Raw genomic sequence first — 14,915 nt, forward strand, 5'->3', positions numbered from 1 at the left:
TGTATACAAGTTTCTTACATCTTGTTTATAGTGGTAGGAGCTCATTCCTGATACCAACATAGAGCAGCAAGCTGGTTTGTAAGGGTCCAGTTCAGAGAGAGCCTCGGTCTTTCAACTTGGACTATGGTCTTTGGTTCTAGATCAAGTTAATCATGATTCCAAATGTCAACTTGTCTATAGTGCATGAGTAACTGAGTTTTTATAAAGTTCTGGATTCTTCCAGGGCAACAGCTTGTCCTCCAGAAGGCCACAGAGATTCTCTGAACAGCTGCCTCTGTCTGTTGGAAGAGACAGGTCCACTGAGACTTTTAATGGCCTTCTGGAAGGCAAACTACTGCCTATGTTGGGCATGATAAGCTGAATGGAAACAAGGCAAACGATTTTTTTTTTATTATTTTTAAATGTATACAAAATTCAAATTCTTCATTGTACAAATATATTTAAAAACAGCAAACATTAACTTATTTTTTTTAAATGGCTAAGCAATTATTTTCACCTACTTCATGTAACTTGTTTTTGTCAATTAAAAAGAAAAAAATAGGCCATCAGCATAAATCACAATCAATTTTAGCTGTGACCATCATTACAGTAGTTCACTCACCCAGGAACAGACAACTAGAAGAGGAGTATGAAAATTGAGGAATACGAAAGGGTAATTAAATACCTGTGTTTGAAATGAAGGTTTACCCCCTAGTGTCTAAAACCAACATTAGAAGCTGGTCTTGAGAACAGTACAGCTGTCAAAGTCTTCTAGGCAAGAAACAAGTGTGGGTTTTTTTTTAATTGTTTATTTTTTAACTAGAACAATCCTGGAGTCCGAACCAAAACCTCAACACTTGTTGCAAATATCACATCACATTTGTTGAAATATTAAATGTGGGTTTTTGGGTAGTAGGATCAGATACTGCTAAATGACTTCGTGACAACACAGTCCTGTACATATTCAGAATTCACACAGGATTATGAACAAACACCTAACAGTTGCTATGTTAGGAGTCTCCTAACTCAGCCATACTTGAAATCAAATGTCTGAGGTACGGTATTAAGTGCATGATGGTATCGTCCCAGAATACTGTTCTTGGTGTACTATATTCTTGTAGTAAAACATCTTCAGAAATTATATACATGTTGTATAAAAATAATTACTGTCAATTTCAAGAGATGCCATAACTGAAAGATGAAAAGCAGGCTATTGTAAAATAGTAGATACTATCCACCCACAGCTCCCATCTCTTTCAACAGAAGTGTCAAATGCTTGACATCGTACAGGGTCAGGCCATCTTACCAGTATATGAAAGGCCAAAAATACAAAATTTCCCAAAAATCAAAAGAACACAACTGTGCAATAAAAATACATCATTGTACAAAACAGTGACTCCCTGGTGGAACACACTACGACTTGCCCCAGAAATTCTCTTTCCTCTTCTGAGCTCGTTCCAGAATCTGAGATGCTAGTGAGCTAGAGGCTGCAGAGCGAGCAGAGATCTGGGACAATCTGTCGTCTGTGAGTGCATGCAAAAAGGAAAACAAATCTATAACTAAATCCACGGATGAGACATAAATTTTAAACAATTAAGACAGCTGTGGCTGACTTCTCAAATGCAAAAGATTGTATACCACTTACGACAATGGATGCTACAAAATCAAATACAAACTTCTAAATTATTGTTAGCTTTGTTGTTGCAGGGGAAGATAATTAGAAAGCTACAAGGATGCTGACTGGGATTTTTAAATTAGGTGCTCAATTCTCAATGAAATGCAGTGGGAGTCAGGCAGTGAGGTCTCCTTTGAAAACTGGCGCCACTGTACCCAATCTTTATAGCATAAAATGATCCTCCAGTAGTACAGAATTGGCATAGTAACTCCTATGCTTTTTCCCCTTCCCCAGCATATTTGGGGTGGTTTTGGTTCATTTGTTCTAGTAATCCCTGGGTGCTGTATTGGTCCCTTGGCGCTTATGGCAGCTAGTGTAAATTAGAGCTGTCCTCAAGCTGCTCTCAGTTACTCCAGGGAACCAGATGCTGCACCGCTAGTCTAGAACTGGAAGCACAAGCGGAGCTTAAAGCTCCTTTGTACCCCCCCTACCCCAGCCTTGAGATGCACTGTGTGCTCCTTGGTTGTAGCTGAGGATCAGGGCAATTCTTTTTATTTTAGTCACCGCAGCTGGCTGGAAAGTGTGTGGGCAGCGATTATTGCTCAGCAAAGCATCTATATGTCTACATAAAGCATATGAAATTCAACGGTACTCTGCAGCATCCCACAACCTCACCACACATTTTAGATAACAGCGCTGTACCAGACTGCATCTTTGTTACTAAAAACCAGTGACGAAGCGTGAGCTGTCATAAATAGACTAGACTGTGCCCAAATACAGGTATTTTGAGTGTATAAATTTGTTACGTATACAAATGGATTGAAAGCTCAGCCATATACTTATATACACAGCTACAATTAGCAGTTTGCTCATAAAGGGGATTTTTTTTGTATGTGCAATTCAGGAATCTATTTAAGAATGTTTGGACCAAAGGCTTTCAAAGATTTAAGGCAAGTTTCAGAGATGGTACTAAATGTTAATCTTATTTAAACTCACAGAAAACACAGCAGGGTATAATGTCAAGTTCTGTTTGATTTCTGAAAAGTCACAATACTATTTATTCTCCTTGTCTGGAAAATTGATAAGACTGTTACTGATAGTGACCATCTTGTTAGAGTAGTGACAAAATCTGTAATGATACTATGGATGTACAGCAGTGCATCAGGTCAGAGAGGCAGTCTCCTGGCACAGATACTCAATTTTGAAAGCTCCCTTGGAAAATACATGGAGCCTGTATTCAAATTCTCATGAGAACAGGATATCCAATAAGGTTACAAATACTTCTATATTCTATCTAGTTGGATTAAAAATACCAGAGCACCCTCAGGCATAGTACTTTTGCACTTTGCTTGTAGTCGAGGCTTGAAGCAGAAAGGCTTGTGAAAATGTGGGAGGTGGAGAGGGTAGTTAAATCTGAGTTTGGAACAAATACTTATATTAGCCATACTGAACCACAGCTATGATCTGTTTCATTTTTAATGACATTTCATGGTTTATTTATAGGGTTTGTACTTAACTTTTCAGATTACTGGGCAGAGAAAAATATTTTGATTTCTTTTGATGATATGATGGTCTGGGTATGCATAAAGGTTTTACTGGCCTACGTATGGGGTGGCTGCATTATGTCCTATATAGATCCATCTCCCACTGGGGTGCAGACAAAGTCAGAATTCATCCATATGATACATACTGTTTAATACTTCAGAATGAAAAATACCTTCATCATTATAGTTTCTTTCCTGCAGCGGTAACTGGAGATGGCTCATCTTTGGACTCGCAATGTTCCCTATAAGAAAAGGCCACAGGTGTTATTTTTATACCATTAAAAAGAGCTGTTTTTGTATCAGAAGTCTATATGGGATGACACTTCATGTCAAAAACTATTCAGAACATTACTCCTAAAAATGTAACTAGCAATTAGGATACTGCATACTTACTAATTACAGGACTGAGACTCCCTTACTTATCCTCATTATAATAACTCCCATTGTAATAAGTTTCTTATAACGGTAGCCTGAAAATGGAGCTGAGATGAGGATGGAATAAATGTATTGCCCTGTATTCTTTTCAAGGCAGCATCTTTGGAGACTGTTACTGTAGTTACAGAGTGAAGTAAGATCTAATGGTTTGCACTTAGGACTTGGAGGTAGGATATGGCCCTAGTTCTAATCCCAGCTTTAACAATGACTTTTCTCTGGATTTAGGCAACTCGCTGAACCTGTTTACCACTTGCTCCATTGTAAAATGGAACTATTACCTTACTTTATCCATCTCTGAAGATGCAAGGACTTGCGTGCTTTTCAAGAGCATGTGGTTAAAGTTTTGTGGAACTGGGACTTAAGCATATCAATTTCACTTTGACATCTAAGCAATTGAGGGGTTTTGTTATTTATCACATAGATGCCACCACAGTACGGTTACTACTGTCGTTTAAAACTACTCTGAGCCATTCTAGCCCAAATTGCTCCTCTAATGAAGCAGCAGCAAAGAGTCTTGTGGCACCTTATAGACTAACAGACGTTTTGGGGCATGAGCTTTCGTGGGTGAATACCCACTTCGTCGGATGCATTCGATGAAGTGGGTATTCACCCACGAAAGCTCATGCTCCAAAACGTCTGTTAGTCTATAAGGTGCCACAAGACTCTTTGCTGCTTTTACAGATCCAGACTAACACGGCCACACCTCTGATACTCTAATGAAGAGTTCACACAGCGTATGCGTACAATGCATTGTAAACCTGAGACCCAGGCTTATGGACTCGGTGTTTACAATCCTGTGCTTGAGTGACCACACTGTATTGTAAGCCTGGACCCAGGTCTCTCAGCTGTCCTAACACATCCATACTGCGGTATGCAGACCTTCTGACTCTGGTCTTTGGCTTCAACTGCATCCACACTGCAACATGACAAGAATTGGACCCAAGTCACAGCAGGCACTGGGGCTCTGACCCACCCTACTAGCAGGGCCTTAGAACCTGGGTCCTGAGTACTTGCTGACCTAACTCAGACACATTTGTGTGAGGATGGAAGGGTAGCTTAGGCTCAAACGTGAGTCAGAGCATGGACTTACTGTGCAGTGTAGACACAGTAGCAGGGACCAGGAAATGCTGCTGAGATTCCAACAGACCTTTTAAAGATAGAGAAGGCTGGATTGTCCCCTTCTCTCCCACTCCACACACAAGGGTCCTCAAAAACCTACAGTTCTCTCAAAATCCACATCGATGTCTGGTGATCCTGTAGATGCCAGGGCCATCCTCACAGATGGGACTATGACGACAGATTTTCATTTGCCAGCAACTCTCTCCTGAACATCCCAGCCCTACAAAGGTGGGTGCTCCACAGCACATAAAAGGGCATGTAAACAACACAGCCTCAGCTTTTCAGCTGATTCCCCTTCGAAAGCTATAGTGAAAGGGGGAAATAAGTGTTGTACCACACCTAGCCTACTGTCCTTGCTCTTCTCCCTACACAGGGTGCACTGTAGAGTGGTATGATGTTGTTGTGGAAGTGTCCAATTACTCATCTGTGTGAGTAACCCAACAGGGAAATGTACTAGGTTTTCCCCCTGCTGCCTACAGAAGAGATGACAAAACTGTTCACATAGAACCAATTATTTGAGGTATCTAGTAATTCCTTACTAAAATCAAGAAAGCTCTATTAGACAGACAGATACTGGAACCTAAGCATAGAACAAAGGCCAGATCTCCCCATAGCAGTGTAACTCAAAGTATCTCATTTAGGTGGAGAATAGTACAGTTCTAGCAAGATGAAACATTCTGGTAGAAAAGAGTTTCTCTGCAATAGGCAGTCATTCTTTGTTGAAGACACAAAATTTTGGGCCCTGCACATTTGCAAGATAGCAATTACCACACAAACTCAGTGGATGGAAAAATCCTATTTAAAAAAAAACAACCATTATGCTGGAACTCTGGATCCCTGAGAGTCCCTTGAATGCGACAGCATGGACTCCAGTAGGAGGGAGTAGCACTTTTGACTGATTTCTGCACAGGAGCTGTAGTTGGATGTGCTGAAGTGGGAGAAGCTCTTTCATCAGAAGCATTGACAGTGGGCCAAGAATCCTTCCGCAGAGGCAAAGGATCTAAGGTTTTCAATCCAGCAGCTGGGGATACAGCTTCTGCTTCCCCTTCAAACTGAAATACCATAGAAAAGACTACTATTAGTTTATACACAAAACTGCAAATTTGTTTGAGTTATATCAAACATCAAGTACAGAGGCATATGCAGCTGGTACATGTTCACTGTGTCTTGCTGGAGCTTCCAGGCTAGGCAAGTGACTTAAGGCTTTGGGACAATGTTAAGCAAAGCTTAACAAAGCTTAACATTAGATTATCCCATTATGAGGGATAATCTAAACATGACCAAAAGAAGGCTTTACACATGTGTAAAAGCATTAGATAGCTTTCTCAATTTAATCTGGCTCTGCACTATTATGCCATGTGTGCATTCACACAGAATACCAGGTCAGATTCTTTCCTTTAGAAAATAAATCACTTCCAAGCTTCCATGACCATCTCCAGGAGCACAGAACACATGGAGACAGTATAAACTAATGGACTGAGCAAAAGCCTGGTAGTTGGATTCCTGCATTTCTAATCCTACCTCTAACAACAACTTTGTGGTCACAACCTCTGTGTTTTGATTCCACATCTTCAAAATGGGACTATGAGATTAATATGGGGATTAATACTCAGTTACCTCAGAGGAGCTTTGTGAAAGTTAATGTTTATGAATTGCTCAGTATTAACACTGAAGACCTATGTAGGACTTTGAAAAGCAGGCTGACTCTTTTATAACAATAAAACAACATTAATTTAGTCACAAAACCCCTAAAGGATTTAAAACTCTACTAAAAGACAGCCAGCAACTAAAAGATGTTTAGAACACTTGGGAAGCCGGGAACATTGCTACAGTGACAGGATCCTAGGGAGACAGGATGCAGTAATATTTGCTGCACTGTTAAAATACCAACTATTAGATACTGAGGAAAATCCTGAATAAAGGGAACAACCATATTTTATTTCCATGAGGGGAAACAGTGAAGGATATAAAGATAGAAGGAATTATGATTATGAATAAATTTTAGTGGGTAGCCAAATAGGAAAGTGGAAGACATAGGATAGTTACAGCTGACTCGTCATTTCAGACCTGAGGCTTATTACCCAGGGCAAAAGCTGAACTCTGAATTTAAAAAAAAAATTCAACTAGTGTTCCTGCTTCTATTATAGATTCTACCACACTGGGAGAAATCTGCAGAGAAATCCTATACATATTTAGAAATTGACACCACATACTTGCTTGTGAAGTGATGCAACTAAGGACGGTGGAGGTTTTTGGAACACAAGGAGCCCAATCTATTGAGCTTAAGGAGAAAGCTAAGGGGTGAATTTATCAGAGTTTATAAGTACTTACATGGGGAACAAAAATATAATGGGCTCTAGAATACAGAAGTATAACAAAATCCAATTCTCAGAAATTGAAGCTAGATTAACTCAGATTGGAAATAAAATGTACATTTTTAACAGAGAGGATAATTAACCTTTGGAAAAACTTGCCAAGTGTTGTAGTGGATTCTCCATCACTGGCAGTTTTTAAATCAAGATTGGATGTTTCTCTAAAAGATATGCTCTAGTTCAAATGGGAATTAATTCAGGAAAATTCTGTGGCCTGTTATGCAAGAGGCCAGATCAGATGATCACAGTGGTCCTTTCTGGTCTTAGAATCTATAAGCCACGAAGACCCGTGAAACTAAATACTGTCTTAGTATCTTTTTGACCCCTCTGCTAGGATGTACAGAGAAATCAAATCTGAAGTAAAATGAAGCAGAAAATTCCAAAAACAATGGAAGGGGAGAGTGACCCCAATGTGGCATACTTCCCTACCCAACCCATGGAGTTTGGAGCTCCGCATGACTTCAGGAATGAGCTGGGATATGGGTAGCAGGGAAGTCAGCTGATCTTGGCAGCAGTCTTTCCTCTGGACTCTGCACACTTCAGAGCAGAAATATATATGGGAGATAATGCAGCATTCCCTCCCATAGTCCTTCAGTTTCCATTGCTTAACAAAAATATATAACTATCAGCATAGGTGCCGACTCCATGGGGGAAAATTAGTAGGTGCACTGGCAGCCCCCCGTCCCACCTCCTCCTCCTCCTCCTCCTTCTCCTCCTCCCCCTCCCCTGAGTGTGCTGCATCCCCACTCCTCCTACCTCCCAGCGCTTCCCACCCAGCCGCCGCTAAACAGCTGTTTGGCAGTGTTAGCACGCTCTGGGAGGGAGAGGGAGGAGCAGAAACGTAGCGCGCTCAGGGGAGGAGGCGGGGAAGAGGCAGGGCTGGGGCGGGGATTTGGAGAAGGAGTTGGAATAGGGGAAGGAAGGGGGCGGGGTTGGAGCAGGAACTTTGGGGAAGAGGTTAGAATGGGAGCGGGGCAGGGGTGGAAAGAGGCGGAGTGGGGGCAGGGCAGAAGGGTGGGGGGTCGAGCACCCATGGGGAAGAGGGAAGTAGGCGTCTATGGCTATCAGCCTCTCCATCACAGATAACATTGAACATTTTAGACTGGAACATCCCAATCCTTAAACAAGCTTAAAACAATTATTCAAACTGACATTAAAAGGATACCCTATCTATATTTTTCTTTACTGCATATTGACAAATGATTGCTTTGTCTCACCTCTCTGGATTTTCTTTCTTCTGAGGCTTGTTTGGATGAAGAATAGTGTGTTTCTAAAGACTTTTTCTTTCTCTGCTGTGGGGATGAAGACTTCATTTTAGATGGAGACACTAAAACTGCACCTCCTAGAGTAACAGAAGATAAAATATTTTGTTACATTAAAAGCTTTTAATAAATTAATTCCCTCAAAATGTTGCTTTTCATTTTAAATATTTTTACCGACAGCTGGCGTGGTAAGATCATGATGAGTTCTTTGGGCTCCACCAAGTGTTTTCAACTTTGGAGTAGAAAGCCTGCCCCGCTTTCCTGATGATACTGAAGAAGAATCTGACCTGTCTGCTGAAGGCTTCAGTAGTGAGGCATTTTCTCTGCAAAAATGAGGAGGATGGTCTAGTGGTTAGGGCTCTGGCCTTGGTCCCTGTTCTACCACAGACTTCCTATGTGACCTTGGGCATGTCACTTAGTCTCTCTGTCCCCAGTCTGTAGAATGAGATAACAGCACCTCTTTACCTCACATGGATGTTGTGAGGATAAGTATGTTAAAGACACAGAGGATCAGATACTACATTGATGGAGGGTCATAAAAGTATTTTCTAAGAAAATATGACTGAACGTCATGTGTTACCAACAGAGTTTGTAAAACATGCATGGTAAATTGTAATTGTAATTAGAGGAAACATGGGCAAAGCAACTGCCAAACACTGTACTCAGAAATAAGTCCTTGATATTTCTAAATATCTTCCTACTTTTTTTCCTACACCCAGGCATTGTCAGAACTCCAAGGTTACCAATACATTCCCTCCCTCTCTCCTGTATCAGGAAACCATACCCAGGGAGATCTGGACACAGCTTCCTGCAAAGCCCATCAACACTGTTCAAGTTTGTTGAAAAAGTCACAGGGTATGTCTACACAGCAGCTAGGAGGGTGCTTCCCAGTGCACCTAGATAGATACACTAACTCTGCTCAAGCTAGCAAGCTAAAAACAGCAGTGTGGATGCAGCGGCATGGGCAGTGGACTGGGCTAGCACCCGAGTACAGTCCTGCCTGATCCTCTGGGTACATACTCTGGCTGCCAGCCCATGCCGCCACCAGTGCTGCCATGCCACCCTGCTATTTTTAGTGCGCTAGCTCAGGTGGAGCTAATGCACGTCTGTCTTCCCACACTGGGAGGCACTCTTCCATCTGCAGTGTAGACATACTCTTAAGCACTATACTATGCAGTCCGTTCAACAGTGACAGATCAGACTATCCTTTCAGTCCTACCAATCCTTCAAAATTGAGTCTGAAGAAGACGCCTAATTTTAAATTTTCCACATGGCTACATGCTGTGCTATCACTTGCCTACTTTGAGTGGCCTTCTATACAACTTTTAACATTTTAAATGTTATGCATTAAATTTACTCATATTAATCAAAATAGTATTTTGTGTTTAGTTACTACAAATTGCACTTTTAAAAAAAAAGTTTTGCATTACTAAAATCTAATTTTCTTTGACGGAAATCATTCGCTGAGCAAAATCTGTGAAGCAGCTCAGGGTCTATTTCTTCCTCCATTTTGCCTTTCGCCTCTGAAGGGAATTGGTGTAAGAAACAAATCCTCTCTTATTCTGAAATTTAAGACACTTGTTGCTAATTATTAACATACAGACTCTTGCCAAACTAGTGCCCTAGCTAATTACCTGTTAAGTGCACTAGCGTGTAAAGTTTAGTTTATTTTTAAATCACCCCATAAAGCATGGAAAAGTAAGAAGACAATGAAATTTTAAAATGTACCCTTTTATTTTGTTGTCCACAGTAGGATTCTTATCATTTTCTTCCAATTTCTGAGCCTCTGCTGACTCCTGTTTATTTTCTTTTTCTTCATCTTCCTCTAATCCTGGTGGCTGATTTTCCACTTGTTCAGTACTGTCCTGTTCACCCCAAGCTAGACGTCTTCTGACTGGTACAGTGGAGGCATATGACATGCCTAACTTCTCTGTATTGTTCTGTTGGGACTGTTCTATTGAGTCAGGTTGCTGCAGTACGTTTTGGCTTGCAGACATCTGTTTCTCAGGAGCTCTACAAAACAAAGCAAACAATGTTTCACTCACCAAATATTCACTTGTTTTTTTTCCAATTTACTACGTATGTATGTGTCTCCAAAAACTGCATACATCCAATTCAAGAACAAGAATACAGGTTAATCAGTCATTTTCAAAAAAGGAGCTTACAGTAGACTTCTAAGTCCATACTTCAGCACCTACTTGATTTTCAGACGTGCTGAGCACCTAGTGGACCTCAGTCAATGGGAATTGTTTGATGCTGAACACTTTTGAAAATTAGGCAGGTGTTAAACAGACTTTAGAGCCTATCTTGTGGCTCCATCTTTTGAAAATCTTGGTCTTTAAATTGTTCACAGAAGTCAGGCATTTGTGCATGCAAATGAGACTAGTGTACAAGAATCCATTTTGCACAAAAACAAACCAGCCAGTTTTGAAAATCTGGCCTTGTATTTGACATCAGACATTATGGTGTAATAAACACTCTTAAGTTTCATCTTGCTTTTATTATAGGTACAATTACACAAATAGATCAATTATCCTCCCTCCCCCTTAACCCCGTGCCTCCAAGACACTGCCTGGGAAAAAGAGGCTTGTACATATAGTATCCCATACAATGTTTTAAACAATCAGATTTAAGGTGAGGTGACCAAGCTGCTTTTTTGGTTTAGGAATAATTAGCTATACAACATTATTAATAAAAAGCTCTAAAACTTATTAGCAATAAATGACAGATTTAGTATCTGCTCCATCCATCTTTATGGCCTCCAAAGGGCAGAAGCAAAAAAACATGAATACATAATTGCTTTTTCTTGATTTTAGAAACAGAAGTGCAGTGGGACTAGATCTGCTAATCACAAGCCTATTGATTTGTTTCTACAAAAACACCAATACAAATGTATGTAGGCATGACAAAATTTACATAATGTAGGGTTGTGATGGAGTGGGAGTAGCCTAAAGCTAACTCACCACTCTGTAAACTTCCCTGCATTTGCTAAATTAGGAGATAATTAATTAAGGACTGGGTGATTAATCAGTTAACAAGAGAATTCAGTTCATCAGATGGGGATGGTTAAAAGGGAGTCAGGAAAAGAGAGGGGAAAGGAAGGGCAAAGCAGCCCAGGATCTCAGAGAGAGATCTCTCCCTCCACCCCCAGCTTGTACCTAGAGAGAAGGGTGAAGCTTGGGGAATGTCTTAAGCTGCAGAGAAACAACTGTCCATGACAAACATAGGTGCTGGAAGTAGGGATGCTGTCGCACCCCCTGGCTTGAAGTGGTTTCCATTCTATACAGGGTGTACAGTTTGGTTCAATGGCTCTCAGCATCCCCACTATACAAATTGTTCCAGCACCCCTGATGACAAATAAAACACTGGTGAACCTACACGGGAGTGTGTGAGGACTGCTTGCCAAGTGAGAATCAGGCTACCGGGGAGTGTATCCTACCTTGTTCCTTCAGTAAATGTAGTCAAATTTCATATTTGGGTTCTCAACACATTACAATAAAATTTGAGTAGAAAAGTATTTGACCTCCCATCTGCTTTAAAAATATTTATGCAAAGTCTAGTAAACATTAGGGATCTTAAAGTTGTGTTAAATCTCAATTTAATTTTTAAAAAGTTTGGTTTTTAAAGCTACAATTTTACATTCCCTTCATATCCAGAATAAGCACCTTACCCAGCTAGATCTAGCGCTCTGATGGTGTTACTAATGGTTTCTTCGGAACTGGAATTTGAGGACACGTCCCAAAGTCTGTTGTTATCTGAAAGAATCTGATTCAGATGATACCGAGAGAAGTGGGTTCCCTGTACTCGTTGCCTGTAAGCCTCCGCTTTCTCTCGAAGTTCCTTCACCTGCATATACAGATGTCACAGGGTACATTTGTTTGATATTTTAAAATTCAGTTAAGTTATTGTGAAGTATTGTTTGAGCTAGCTAATTCTAATTACAGTAGAAAGGCATGTTACACACAGTACAGGACCAGTCACAGCAAAAATACTGCCAGGTGCAATAAAAGCAACAAAACAAAAAGTTAAGCCAAAAGAGCAAATGTATTTATTTAGAAAGCATGTGTTTGAGCAGCCAAGCTAATGCATAGTTACCGATCACTTAGTCAATAAGCATGAAAAAATTATGCAGCATCTATGAACAAGTTTAGTGCTGGATTCTATTTCTTCGTCAATGTTCAGAAATCATGAAATTGTTCCAAGCATTAAAACAAGAACTTAGGTGCAACCAACCTCCATAAACCACATGTAATTTAGGATGTTTTGAGAATCCTAGGGGGAGGAATACAGAAACAGTCTTAATATTTCTTTTCTATGACATCACATTTTAACATAACTACTCCGTGAACCATTGTAAAGCTGTCACTGTAGCGCTATGCTGCCTCCTAGAGATTAGGTACAAAAATGTTGTAATCTGTTATGTTTTAGCAATATTTTGCATTTCTTGCAGTGATGCATTTAAGCATCTGAGCCTAACAGATCACTTTTAAATCTGTAACTTCTGAATACTTCAAGGTGGATGTTTAAGTCAATGGACCTTCTCATATGTATAAAGTTAAGCATATGCAATAGTGTTTGCAGGATGAAGACCTTGGACTGTGAGTTCTGTGACACTGCAATAGTCACTTGCTATACGTTTGTACAGAGCCTAGCACAATGGGGAACTGATTTTGCATGGGGCATCTAGATGCTACTATAATATCAATATTAATAGCTACAGCATTCATGCTAAGACACCAGTCACTGTAACATCTACGCATGAGATCGAAAACATACATTTTAAGAACAGTAAGAAATTATTTTTGGTCTTAATTAAAATATAAACATTTTAACCCCTTAATTTTAGTCACGATAATGCCATAATTTTATTGCTAAAATATTTTCACAAAATTAAGAAATTAGATTATGAGAGCTCCTGCATCACACACACACACACACACAGTCTTGCCCTCCACCCAAATATTGTTTGCTAATAAAAAAAATCTTGCTTATATTTTTATATTCTTAAGAATTAAACAAGATCCCTCAGCAGCAATATTATTGCTATATTGATACTGGCTCATGAAAAAGGTTAATGGAAATGCAGTAGGACAGGGGTCCCCGGGGCGTCTAAGTGCACCCGCGTACTGGCCAGCGAACGAGCATCAGCCGAAATGCCGCTGACAAGCAGCGTCATCCACTGATTTTCGGCGGTATTTCGGCGGTGACGCCTATTGATGTTGCCGCTTGTCAGCAGCATTTCGGCAGATGCTCGTCCACCGCCATGGTCCTCCATGGCTCGTTGTCTGGCGGGCACCAGACGAAAAAGGTTGGGGACCACTCCAGTATGATAATATAATGGCTGAGAGCAGGCATGCTTTTGTATTAAATCTCAACTAGTTTCTTTTATTTACCCTTCAATCGTATGTTAGATTTCTCTGTTTATCTGCTGGAAGAATTATACTAAGGGGCCCAATTCTGCCTTCTGTTGTGCCCATGTAATCACAGTGAAGTCAACTGCACAGAGGAGTGAAAATTCACTGGGGTTGCATCGATGAAACTGCAGACTTTGGCTCACTGGGCCTCTCAGTTTAAAAAAAAACCCAAACTATTCTTTGAGAATTTGACACTTAAGACTACAGAATGCTTGATAATACAATGAAATTTGTAAGATTATTCAGTTTAAACAGAGGGATGAAAATTAATGATAGTTGATAGACTGAACTAGAACAGTCGGAATATAAATTCAGAGCAATAGGACTCTGCAGGGGGAGAAAAGGCATACTGAGAATGCTCTGCCTCCAGTGAATTGTGAAGTACAAAGAACAACCAAGCTCTTTCAATGACCCAGGAAGTAGCATTATCCCAGCAGGACACAGGCCCTAGACAGTCCTACTGTGATTATGAATTACCTCACATTAATTTTTTAAAGGGATGATTCAAAGTGATTTCTATTCTACTGCTGAAAAATAACCCTTACTAATACATATTAGAACAGTTTCCTGGAAGCAATCATTATAGCTAAAGTTATACTGAGATTTTTGTTATAACCCTTGTTTTCGCATGCTTTAGAACCTCTCTTTTGGGGCTGAAATTGTTTGTGTGGTCTCAGCTCACAGGGGAATGCTTTTGCAAAATTAGAGAACAGCTTAAGGTGTTTAAGTTACTAAAGACTGAAATAACAGTTTTGTCTATGGTGGTGAAGGGTGTGGTGATGTGTGACCCCCGACTGACGTGTGTGGTGGCAAGGACCCCCTAGTGTAGATACAGTTACGGTAACTCCTCATTTAACGTTGTAGTTATGTTCCTGAAAAATGCGACTTTAAGAGAAACAATGTTAAGCGATTCCAATTTCCCCATAGGAATTAATGTAAATAGGGGGGGTTAGGTTCCAGGGAAACAATTTTCACCAGACAAAAGACTGTATTATATTTATATATATATATATATATATATATATATACACACACACACACATATATACATACACATACCACAGTATAAGTTTTAAAGAAACAATTTAATACTGTACACAGCAATGATGATTGTGAAGCTTGGCTGAGGTGGTGAAGTCAGAGGGTGGAAGGGGGTGGGATATTTCCCAGGGAAT

The 14,915-nt window shown here is 40.2% G+C and overlaps 1 protein-coding gene across 4 annotated transcripts in view; it reads right to left on the reverse strand.

Moving 5' to 3' along the window:
* Positions 1–375: 375 nt before the first annotated feature.
* MDM1 (Mdm1 nuclear protein) overlaps positions 376–14,915 on the reverse strand; it is a 33,462-nt gene continuing 18,922 nt past the window's right edge. Inside the window, exons 8-15 of one of the 4 annotated variants that reach the window (XM_044992036.1) lie at positions 12,560–12,598; positions 11,997–12,172; positions 10,055–10,339; positions 8,501–8,649; positions 8,282–8,406; positions 5,507–5,744; positions 3,312–3,380; positions 376–1,508 (exon numbers count right to left, since the gene is read on the reverse strand). In XM_044992036.1, the coding sequence (XP_044847971.1) occupies positions 1,393–1,508; positions 3,312–3,380; positions 5,507–5,744; positions 8,282–8,406; positions 8,501–8,649; positions 10,055–10,339; positions 11,997–12,172; positions 12,560–12,598 (1,197 nt within the window). In that variant the 3' untranslated portion in view covers positions 376–1,392. The remainder of the gene's footprint in view (positions 1,509–3,311; positions 3,381–5,506; positions 5,745–8,281; positions 8,407–8,500; positions 8,650–10,054; positions 10,340–11,996; positions 12,173–12,559; positions 12,599–14,915) is intronic. The other 3 variants (XM_044992046.1, XM_044992053.1, XM_044992061.1) reach the window with 3 other exon arrangements.

This window comes from Mauremys mutica, chromosome 1 (assembly GCF_020497125.1).
Source record: "Mauremys mutica isolate MM-2020 ecotype Southern chromosome 1, ASM2049712v1, whole genome shotgun sequence".
NCBI classification, from domain to species: domain Eukaryota; kingdom Metazoa; phylum Chordata; order Testudines; family Geoemydidae; genus Mauremys; species Mauremys mutica.